Source organism: Musca domestica, unplaced genomic scaffold, assembly GCF_030504385.1.
Source record: "Musca domestica strain aabys unplaced genomic scaffold, Musca_domestica.polishedcontigs.V.1.1 43, whole genome shotgun sequence".
Lineage (NCBI taxonomy): Eukaryota > Metazoa > Arthropoda > Insecta > Diptera > Muscidae > Musca > Musca domestica.
In genome coordinates, this window is record NW_026712332.1 from 2,678,234 (window position 1) to 2,690,656 (window position 12,423).

General features: G+C 33.2%; 1 protein-coding gene across 1 annotated transcript; it reads right to left on the reverse strand.

Moving 5' to 3' along the window:
• Positions 1 to 3,893: 3,893 nt before the first annotated feature.
• LOC131804407 (uncharacterized) lies at positions 3,894 to 11,246 on the reverse strand. Its single transcript, XM_059127250.1, has 2 exons — positions 11,047 to 11,246; positions 3,894 to 5,999 (listed from the first exon to the last, which is right to left on the reverse strand). The coding sequence occupies exons 1-2, from the start codon at positions 11,073 to 11,075 to the stop codon at positions 4,862 to 4,864; spliced, it is 1,167 nt and encodes a 388-aa protein (XP_058983233.1). The 5' UTR covers positions 11,076 to 11,246; the 3' UTR covers positions 3,894 to 4,861.
• Positions 11,247 to 12,423: the final 1,177 nt, after the last annotated feature.

Consider the following 12,423-nt stretch of genomic DNA (forward strand, 5'->3'; position numbering starts at 1 on the left):
TCTATAAACGGCGATTAATGTAGCTAAAGTCATCAAAATATATACGGTTATATCGGTTATATCGGAGCTGTACGAAGACCTGGACCTGCATAGACAATTTTCTGCCACAGGCTGTAGCATCCATTACGAACTTCAAATATGACATCTCCAAAAATTTCGGTGAGTATTGTACCTAAAATCGTCAAGATACCGAATATAGGGAGGTACTGATATATGGGGGCTATACGAAGACCTGTACTTGCATAGACAATTTTCTGTCTGACTGTAGTTCCTATTGCGAACTCTAAATACGTAATTAAAAACTTCTCCGGTGAATAATAACGCTAAAACCATCAAAATACCGAGTATCGGGAGGTTCCGTTATATGGGGGCTATACGAAGACGTGGACCTGCACAGACAATTTTGTATACATTTCGAACTTCACATACCAAATTTGAAGCAATTCCGGTAAATAATTTCGCTAAAATCATCAAAATACCGAATATCGGGAGGTACCGTTATATGGGGGCTATACCAAATGGGGGCTTATATGGGGGCTATACAAGAGAGAATTGTCAGGTCCACGATATCGTATATCCCCAATATAACGGTACCCCCGATATTTCTTATTTTTACGATTTTAGCCACATTTTCCAATGGAATTGTCTGAAAATCCACATAAGGAGTTCCTTGTAAGTACTTTATCCCCTGAAAGATAATTATCTATTTAGGTCCACGATATCGTATAGCCCTCATATAACGGTAATCCTCCATATTCGCCATTTCGATTTTTTAGCCACATTTTTCAACGGAATTGTCTGAAATTCTACACAAGGAGTTCTTTGTGGGTAATTTACCCCAGACATAGATTTGTCTATATAGGTCTACAATATCGTATATCCCACCATATATCATCACCTTCCGTTATTCGGTATTTTTAGGATTTTAAAAGAATTTTTAATGATTTTTTTTTTTGAAAATTTCCTAATTTGTTCCATATGGTGGAGAGTATTCAAAATTCGGCCCGGCCGAACTTACTGCTTTTTTACTTCTTTAATATAATCATTCTCTAAATTATATTATCATATTGGGCTGATATTAGATATTAATTAACCTGAAATCTGATTAAGGATTCGAGCAGTATCTGATGTCATATTACAATGTGAGGAACTTAAAACAATGGGGTTCGTCCTTAGGCCAAAAAAAATATTGTTTGCAAAATTTCATCTCAATCGGACAATAAATGAGACCTGCATTTTGTTCACAAGAATACATGAACAGACGGACGACTCAGAAGTGATTCTTTGAAGATCCTCAAAAGTAACTATCTCGCTTCCTTCTCCCTGTTACAAACAAATACACAAAGACATAATACCCTTACCACTATGTGGTGTAGGGTATAATTATGAATTATTTTAAATTCGGCATTTGCTGTTGACAATTGGTAGTAATTGGTATTCTCTGACAGAAAATTATCTATACGGATATTTTAATGATTTATGTGTCTTTTGAGAAAATTACCTTTGATTACCTTATATTCTGCTTTTTCCGATTTTCATTTTTCATTGGAATAATCTCAAAATTTGTATTTGGAGTTCGAAATGTGCCTTCTTTGGGACATAATTGGCAATTCAGGTTCATGCTTTCAGCATAAGTGTACCACCCGACATTTTTTCACATTTTTAAGGTTCCTTGCAAATGGTGGAGTTAATTAAAACTTCGACCCTGCCGACGATTGTGACGTCCGAATTGGGTACCATGTCCTCTGTTCATATAAGTCCACGTTTTCGTATAGCCTGATATAAAGGTGACCGGATATTCGGTATTTTTAGGATTTTATCCACAATTTCTACTTTTTGTTTTAAATTGGTATTGCAGGTTCCAAATAATAGAAATGACATGTGCTGCTCGAAATCATTGCATTCGTTTTAAATTTGGTATTTGGAATGGGTGGGTAGAATGCATTCCTGGTCCTGTTCCTGGTTTTACTATAGTTACCTATCGATATTTGGTATTTTGAGGACTTTTGTCATATTTTTCCACGGAATTGTTTCCAAAGCTCCTTCAGTCAGTCGATCAAAATTCACGTTTCGGTATAGCGTGTTTTCGATATAGCGTATAGCCATATAACTGTATCGACTACTTTATGGTATTTTGAGGGCATTGTATTCTCCAACCAAGAATCCCGATACTTTTATTAATAAATGTTTTAAGTTGGTCTTTTTCACTTGTTTTCTTCAAACAATTCTTAAATTTCACAGATGTTGGCGTTTTCACAAATAGGAAGATGATGATGTCAAATGAATCCTCCATAGACTATAAGACATTTTGTGCTACTTCCATTTAACTAATCTTTAATACGGGGTTTATATTGATTGTCCGCCCAATTCGATTCCCTTCTTCGAATTAGTTCCATATTTAGCAAAAATATGCTAATGCATGAAAGAATAAGAATTATGAAATATTTTGTTTTCGTCAAGGACCCATAAATTGTTTTGCTTTCCATTTATTTTGTGACATTTTGATTGTTTTTGCAAAGTTTTTGTTATCACTCTGCCATGAAAATAACAATCATGTCTCTCTGGCATCCTATCCATATATGTGCATATGATTTGTGCACCCTTAACGATTTGTTAGATTTGTACCCAAGACCATCATCATCATTCATCTCCGCCCAACGCCAACGCAGTACCGATGGAATGACATATTTTGTAAAATGTCCGATTGATACTTCAAGGATGGATAAATATCCTCGTTTGCTGTCCGAAACAAAACAATTATGTCATACAGGACTAGAGTGATTTATCACACATTGATGTGTTTTCTGTTGGACGAAGGATGCGGAAATTCTTATCTGACATTAGTTTGACAGCATCTTCCTGGAGACTCAATATTCTGCATAAAAAAAAAGAAACAATGAACACAATGTTGACAAACATAAACATCATCACTGGAGCGATTTTTTGTAAAACCAAACAATGGGAACAAAGAAGCAAACGAAGATGGATGGAAGATCGTATCCGAATATATTATACCCTAAATTTCTTAATATTGCTGCAGCAAAAGATTTGCAGTCATTTTTGGTCCTTAAATTTTAAACCTTTTAGTACTTCCTTAAAAAAGCCATGCTGTATTAACGAAATGTAAAATTGTGCATTTAAATGTGCGGGAACACCATATGGACCAGGTAAGTTCGAGGCATGGAGCGACATAAAACCTGTGCAGTAGTTTCACAGCATATATAAAATTATAAAATTATTCCAAATTCGGTAGAAAAAAAAGTTTTTGGCCACAAGTTCTTAGAATTTAACGCAGTTTACGATTTGAATTACGTCTAATGTTAGCATTTTTTCATTGAAAATGATAACTGGACTAACGAGTTAATTTCGAATAATTAATTTAAAATATATACAAGACGTAAGAAAAAAGTGTGCTTTTCCATGGACAAGTAGGATTTTTTTGAAATCGAAGTCTGGTCAAAGAAGGCTCTGAATTTTACCTAACTTCATTATTATATTTTTATACCCTCCACCATAAGTTTGTCATTCCGTTTGTAACACCTCGAAATATACATTTTAGACCCCACAAAGTATATATATTCTTGATCAGCATGAAATTCTATGTCGATTTAACAATGTCCGTCCCTCTATCCGTCTGTGGAAATTACTCTAGCATCCGAACGAAATGAAGTAGGTTGATAAAATTTTACTCAAATGCGTATTATGTCTGCAGGACTTTTGGTATTGAAAATGGACTATATCGTATAGCCCCCATATAACGGTACCTCCCGATATGCGGTAATTTGATGATTTTAGCGACATTATTTACCGGAATTGTTTCAAAATTAATATTTAAAGTTCGTAATAGATACTACATCCTAAGACAGAAAATGAGCCATGTAGGTCCACGCCAGTTAACTTCCGTACCGCCGAAAAATCAGAAAACAAGAATTATTCTGTTTTAGATGCCAAATACAACTGATGCTTTATTCAAAAAATTCTTATATTTAAGCGATTTTACAATTATTGATTTTTCTTAGAGTTAACAAAGAACAAAGGAACATAAAATCTAGAGCTATCAAGAAAAATACTTAAGCTAAAAATTTGTATTGGGTACAGTAAAAGTAAACATTTCTTTTTGGGTTATTTCCGTCATAGTTTTATTACTAGTGTTGTTATTGTGATGTTGAAGTGGAGAATTATTGCTGACGAAATAATGTCAACAATATTGGTGTTAGCTCTTTGGTGCTTATGACAATGTTGTAACTAATAATGATGTTAATAATAATGATATTAATAATAATGATGTTAATAATAATGATGTTAATAATAATGGTGTTAACAATAATGATGTTTTTAATAAATGAGGTTGTGGTTGAAAATAATGAACTTAATAATAATGTTGTTTATTGGTGGCTGTAGGTAACTCCTCCCTCTCCAGAATGAAGTGAGGGTCAAAGGGGCTTCGGATCATTTGTGGCCAGAACTTCATTATTGTTGTGGGTTATGGAGTAGATTAATTTTATAGGCTTTCTTATTACTAATATTATTGATAATATTATGATTATAGAACTAATTATACCAAATGCGGAATAAGAAATTGTTTTGTAATTGTCAGAGTCTGTTTGAAGAAATTCGATATTTGCTTTATTTTGGAATCTGTATTGATCTAGTTTGGGTAATGTTAGTTCGTCTCTTATGGAGAGTGTTGTAATATTGTTTGAGAAGCTAGTTTGGAAGGTTATTGTGCTAATGTTTTCTTGTTGAATATTCGGTTTATCTGTATACCAGACATTATTAAATAAGATTTTGCATTCATTAAAATTAATAACAGAGGAAGACTTGATTGGTAGACTCTTAGTTACGTTGTTACATACTGTGGTTATGTTCCTATTGGAGGGTTTATAAGCACTAGGTAATTTGGTTCTGGATATATTATGTCCGTAGTTAATCCTATGTCTCTAAGGTGACATGCCACCGTTTCTTCTCTAAGCAAAATTGATTTTAGGCAATCTCTATTTCTTTCGTATTGAGTTTCATAGTTGCAGTAAAATTTTTGTTCTATTTGTTTGCATCGGTTGTCGAAAAGATAAAGGTTATCATTGTTTATTAAAGCGTATTCACCGGTTATTATTTCTAAGGTGTTATTTATGGGGGTTTTGATTATGTGTAATAATTTAAATAGTTCATTAGAAATTATAGGAATTTGTATGTCAAATATTATGTTTGTGTCGTTATAATATGCTGTCAGTTGTAGTAATTCATATATATGTTCTGGTGATATAATGTCCGTTGCATTGTTAAGTATGTTGTGTATTTCATTCAGTTCGTCAGTAGTTAATATTAATTTTGGGACGGTGTTAAGCCTTGCTAATACTACTGATTCTGCGATATCATTAAGGTGGTCGGTAAGTATATCTATGTTAAAACTGATTTGAAGTAAATTTTGCATTTGGATTATTGCATTAACCGAGGGGTTTATGGCATTTCTTGTCTGGTTTTGAATCATCATTATAGAACGTTCTATTAGGTTTTGTTCTTCATTTATGTGATTGGTAATGTTTTCGAATCTTGTTATCATTTTGTTATTTAACATCATTTGGTTTTTAAGCGTTGTTTTTATTTGGGTATTTCCTCTAGTTAAATTGTCAATGTTTTTATTTAGTTCTTCTGCATCTTTGTAGTCCATATTTCCCGTTATGAATTTGATTGCTGATCCTAAGGCATTTACAAGTCCCCGTTTTTTCCTATAATTTGGGGTTAATATATCCAATTTGGCTGAGAGATTATTCAGTTTCAGTTTCGTAGTTCTAAGTTGTGATGCTGTAAATCTTGTCTCCTCTATTCGATCCAAAGTTTGCTTTATAGTGTTAATATTGTCGTTATATGTTTTAAGGTTAATAACATGGATTAGATGTTGAAAGTCTGTGATTAATTTAGCATCGCCTAGTTGTAGTGGTATAAGTCCCTGAGTCTGCGTTATGTTTGTTATTGTGACGTCGGATTGTACAGGTACGAACCTAAAAGACAAATAGAAGTCAGTTTATGTAAGACGTTTTCTTTTAATTTTGGCTTTATGTAGTTTTTGGTTATTTGACGTTATCAGCGTCACTTTCTTGTTTTCCTTGACTACCCTCTTTGAGAAACGAGGGGTCATTTTGTTCCTCCCTGATTCCCTTCTGTATATTGTCTGGTTTTCAGTTAAATCTTCTGGTTCTTCCCTATTTGCGTTTAGTTTTTTATACGTTTGTCAGTGTCCATGGATAATTTATCTTTAATAATTTTGTGTAAGTCATTTTGAAATTCTTGTAGTCTATTTAAGTAGTCATGTTCAGAGTTATAGCTTAATGTCTTTTCGAAGTTATAAGTCCTACCATAGAAGAGTTCAAATGGGGTTAATTTTGTAGCACTATGGATTGCGTTGTTATAGGTAAAAATGACTTCTGATAGTATTTCGTCGTGATTTAGTGGTATTTCTGATGACTTATACTTTTCGTAAACTATTCTGTAGGTCTCGGTAATGGTTGAATGTAATCTTTCTACGGGAGAGTTTCCTGTACTTTGATGAAATGATGTATAATGTAAGGTTATCTGATGCATTTTACAAAAATCTTTTATAATGGATGCATTAAATTCAGCGCCCTGATCACAAACAATTTTCTTGGGTATGCCGTGTAGGCTTATGAAATGTTTGAAACTTTTCAGAATTGATAGGCTATTCCTAGAGTCTAAAGAGTAAGCGGCTGCAAATTTAGAAAATTTGTCTATGATGGTAAGTATATTACGCTTGTTTATACAATAGATATCTGTGTGGATAATATCCAGTGGTTTTTCGGGAATTTCAGGTTTTTGAAATTTGGGTTTTGGTGGTTTCCTGTCATATTTTAAAGTTTGGCATGTATGACAATGATTAATACAATTTTGTATTTTGTTTTTCATGAAAGGGAAGTAGTACTCTCGTTTTAAGTGTGCATATGTCTCTTGAATACCTCTATGGTTATGGTTCATATGGTATTCATTAATTATTTTGTCTTGCTCATCAATGGTTCTTATGTCTTGTAGAATGTCCATGCATCGTACTAACTTAAATAGTTTGCTGTTTGCAAAGTATTTTGAGTAGGTGCTTTGAATTAATTTAAATGTATCGTCATCTGCCATAAGCGCAGAGACTTTATTTGGTGCTATATAATTTTGGAAAATGTTAGTCAATGTTTGTTCGTCGTACTTTTCTCTACGTATAGTCTTGCGTATTTTATTTTTAAATATTGTTTCTAAGGTTATTGGTGAGCCACCGATTTGAGTTTGAAATATAATTTGAATATTAAATTCGTTAATTGGTCTTTCTGATATCGGTATTCCATCGTCAACATTTTCGTCGGAGGAATGGATTGTTGTTCCTTGTGTACCATGGTTTGAGATGTTATCAACTGAATTAGTGTTTATATCGACATGTTCATTTACAGATAGATTGTCTAATTTAATACGACTTAGTGCGTCTGCGTTAGTATTTAATTTTCCTTTTTTGTAGATAATTTCATAGTCATATTCTTCTAGTTTTAATCTCCAGCGGATTAATTTTGAATTTGGTTCTTTTAGACTCATGATCCATGTAAGGGGCCTATGGTCGGTAATTATTTTAAATTTCCTTCCAAAAAGGTATGGCCTGAAATATTTTGTCGCCCATACGATAGCAAGTAATTCTTTTTCTATCGTCGAGTAATTTATTTCGCTATTCGATAATGTACGACTTGCGTAACATATAGGCTTGTCACTACCTATTGGTCCTTGGGAAAGTATTGCTCCTAAAGCAAAGTCGCTAGCGTCGGTGGTTAAATTAAATGGTTTTGAAAAGTCAGGATATTGGAGCAGTGGGTCGTTCATTAAAAGATTTTTGCAAGTAGCAAATGTGTTCAAATATCTCTCGTTTAATATTATTTTTCTCCCTTTCTTAAGACATTCTGTGAGGGGTTTCGTTAATTTCGAGAAATCTTGAATAAATTTCCTGTAATAACCGAGTAGTCCTAAAAATGATTTTATTTGTTTTGTGTTTTTGGTATGGGGAAAGCTTTTATGGCATGAATTTTATCAGGGTTGGGTTTAATACCATCAGTGGAAATAACATGTCCGAGAAAAGAACATTCTTTCTTTAGGAATTCTGATTTGTCCAGTTGTATCTTAAGATTGGCTGTACGTAATTTACCGAGTACTTTTTTCAAGTGTTGTATGTGCTCCTCTAAGGAAGTTGAATATATAACTATGTCATCTAAATATACAAGGCAGACTGTCCCGATCAAGTCACTTAATACATTGTCCATTACCCTTTGGAAAGTGGATGGAGCATTTTTTAATCCAAAAGGCATCCTTACGAATTCATAGTGACCTCTATCGACAGAAAATGCTGTTTTACCAATATCTTTTGGGTGCATTTCGATCTGGTGAAAACCGCTAGCTAAATCTAAAGTTGTGAAGTAGAGACTTCTCCCCAATTTATCTAATATGTCAGTTATGTTGGGTATGGGATATTTATCAGAAACAGTTTTCCTCGTTTAATTTGCGATAATCTATAACAAGTCTCCATTTTTGTATATTGCTCGAGTCTAATTTTTTTGGTACGATCCATATAGGAGCACTCCATGGTGAAAAACTTCTTCTAATTACACCTTGTTGCAACATTTTATCGATTTGTTTGCGTATTTCCTCTTTGTGTATGTAAGGGTACCTGTATGATTTTGTAAAAATGGGTTTGTCGTCAGTTGTCCTTATTTGGTGTTTGATTTGATTCGAGAATGTCAATTGTTCTCCCTCCTTGAAAAACACATCTTCAAAGCATTTGCAAACCTTCAGCAAAGCTTGTTTTTCCTCTTTATTAAGATGACCGGTCCTTATCGAATCTAAAATGTCATGATTATCATTCATACAGTTGTGTTCTAAACTGAAGTTATTAACTTCGATGTAATTCTGGTCGTTGTATGGTGTCGTCTTTATTGGTTGTTCAATGTATGCAATTTTATCATGTCCAGAAGTATTAACTATTTCCACAAGGCTGTACCACTTTTTAGAATGATACAGTCCCTCTGAAATAAAGAGGTCAGAACCCAAAAAAGTCCTTGGGAGAAAAAAGCTACCATTTTGTGTGTCTACCGGTACATTAATAACAACTCTGGAAGAGCTTGGAATAATGAATTTCTCAGAAGTGAAATTGGGTTTGAGATGAATAGGTATGATGGCTTGACTTGTTACTAGAGTTTTGTTACCTAGGTCTATTTTAGCTTTGAGAAAATCTAATATGTCCAATCCTATTAGTCCATCGAAATAGTTGTGAAATTTGAAGACAAAAAATTCTGTATCTCCTTTTTGTTTGAATTCCGTAAATAAGGGTAGTTTAATTTTTTGTCCAGTGAGTGTTTAGTTAAAATTGTTGTGATTGTAATTGGTTTGCAAGTCATACACTCTCCGTCATTTACAAATTCTGGGTTTATGAATGATGACGATGCTCCAGTATCTATTAAAAATTTCAGGGGTCTACCAAATGGGGAGGATATGTTAATATAGGGTAATGTGTGTCCATGTTTGTTAATATCTAAGTATCCCGTTGGTGTGGGTAGGCATTCATATGAAAATTTTCATTATCAACTATTACATTTTCGTATTCCGTTCTAATACCATTATTTTGTTGGTCTTTTAGATCGTTCATGTCATTATCATCATTTTGATGATAAGTGTAGTTTTGTTCGAAGTCATTGTCATGTGTTTGTCCGTGGTAATATCCGTCTAGATCATTATGGTAAGCTTGAGACACATTGACGTTGTTTAGGTACGATGTCTGTCTCGTTTGTGTAGTCATAGGTTTTCTTAAATGACTATAACCAGAACTAACATCCATTGGTTCTGGTGGTGGTAAGGGTTTGGTCGTAAGCTGTTGCTGCCTGAAGTTGCTGAATTTGCTCTGTCCGGACCCATTGTGAGAAAAGGTATTTCCATTAGGTGCTTGAGGTCCCTTTTGTGAAAATGCATTAGTTATTGGATTATATTGATTTCTTCCCTGAGTATTAACCGTGTTTTGGAATCTATTTATATTGTTTTGTGCGTAATGGTGAATTTGTCCGTGTGTAAATCTATGTGTGTTATTCATATTTGGTTGGTAATTACGAGCAGGGGCATAATTCCGTGTATTCTGTCTATACCTTGGTTGGTAGAATGGTTGGTTGTAAGTTAGTCTTCTTGAATATTGTATATTTTGTTCCTGAATGCAGAATGTTAATGCTTCATCTAATGAATCGGGTCTCATAGACCTAATCATTGAGCCAAGGGGTTCTCGGAGGCCTATTAAGAATGCATCTAAGCACATTTTAGCGTTAAATTCGCGCCTCGAGTTTATGACATGTTTGTTAGTTTCATGAATTGATATATTATTATTTATTGCTGCCTGTAGCTCTATAACTGAACCATAAAATTCTTGCACAGTCTGATTAGTTTGTCGTAAATTGTGGAGTTCACGCACAAGGGAGGTTTCACTCCTTTTATCCGAATATTTAAGTATTAGATTCGCTTTAATTACCTCCCAAACTAACGGAGTACCGGATGAATTAAGTACTTCATTAGCTTCTCCCACTATTTTGTTTCTGATGGCTCTAAGCACTACTGTTGCTTGGTTAGAACCATCGATATTCGCTAATATTCTTAAAATCTCTTCAACGTTTTCTAAAAAATCATTTAGTTGCCTTGGATTTCCATTAAATGTTGGTAAATCTTTTACGGCATCTGGAATTTTTAATGTTTCGTATGCTTGAGAGGATTGTGACGGTTGTTGAGATTGTAGCGCCTGAGGGGCACTAATGTCATTAACGGTAGTCATTTCTTGTTGTTCCGGTATTGCAGTTAAGTATCGAATAGAATATGGTCTTGGTCTTAGTCTTCGCATTTAATATAATTACCCTTTTTATTGATTTGAGATATTTTGATTAGCCTTTTTCTTTATAATTGAAATATTTCTTTGCTTATTTCTGTTTTATATTTTATAAAGTAATATAATAGTGATAAATATTATAATTTTCTTAAAATAATTACCCTAGTATTATCATAATAAATAATTTCATTGTTGATTTCCAAGGTTTTTATCTGCTTCTTTCCTCCGATGAGACCTGTATAAGTTGCTTGTAGATATGGACTGCTTCAGGACTATTTCTTGTTCTTCACTTGTAGTTGTTGTTTGTTGTTTTAATTGTTGCTTGTTTTTGTTTTTTTTTTTTTTTTTTTTTTTTTTTTTTTTTTTTTCTGTTTTAAGGATACATTTATTTAATTATATTTTTTTTTTCACTTGAGAAAGACCGCACCAACAATGGCCGTACGACTGCGCCAGTTAACTTCCGTACCGCCGAAAAATCAGAAAACAAGAATTATTCTGTTTTAGATGCCAAATACAACTGATGCTTTATTCAAAAAATTCTTATATTTAAGCGATTTTACAATTATTGATTTTTCTTAGAGTTAACAAAGAACAAAGGAACATAAAATCTAGAGCTATCAAGAAAAATACTTAAGCTAAAAATTTGTATTGGGTACAGTAAAAGTAAACATTTCTTTTTGGGTTATTTCCGTCATAGTTTTATTACTAGTGTTGTTATTGTGATGTTGAAGTGGAGAATTATTGCTGACGAAATAATGTCAACAATATTGGTGTTAGCTCTTTGGTGCTTATGACAATGTTGTAACTAATAATGATGTTAATAATAATGATATTAATAATAATGATGTTAATAATAATGATGTTAATAATAATGGTGTTAACAATAATGATGTTTTTAATAAATGAGGTTGTGGTTGAAAATAATGAACTTAATAATAATGTTGTTTATTGGTGGCTGTAGGTAACTCGCCTTCGTATATACCCCATATAACGGTAACCCCCGATATTCAGCATTTTGATGATTTTAGCGACATTATTTACCGGAATTGTTTCAAATTTTGTATTTGAAGTTCGAAATGGATACTACAGCCTATGACAGAAAATTGTCTGTGCAGGTCCACGCCTTCGTATAACCCCCATATAACGGTAACCACCGATATTCGGCATTTTGATGATTTTAGCGACATTATTTACCGGAATTGTTTCAAATTTTGTATTTGAAGTTCGAAATGGATACTACAGCCTATGACATATTTATTATATTTATAACCACCATGACCGGATTTATTTATAAGCACCATGGTACCTCCCAATATTCGGTATTTTGATGATTTTAGCTACATTATAAACATATTTTTATCAAGTTTCGCATTTGAATATTGTAATAGCTTGTGTCAAAAGTTGCCTATGCTGGTCCACGTCTTCGTATAGACCATAATATGCGGCTACATTCGGTATTTCTAAGATTTTAACAAAATTTTTAACAGATTTTTTTTTTCAAAATTGTTAAGATTGTACCAATTGGTGGAGGGTATTCA

Coding starts and splice junctions, on each gene's coding strand:
- LOC131804407 (XM_059127250.1), bottom strand. CDS start 11,075: ATGAAATTATTTATTATGATAATACTAGG. Junction 6,000..11,046: donor TTTATTATGATAATACTAGG/GTAATTATTTTA, acceptor TTTGTCTTTTAG/GTTCGTACCTGTACAATCCG.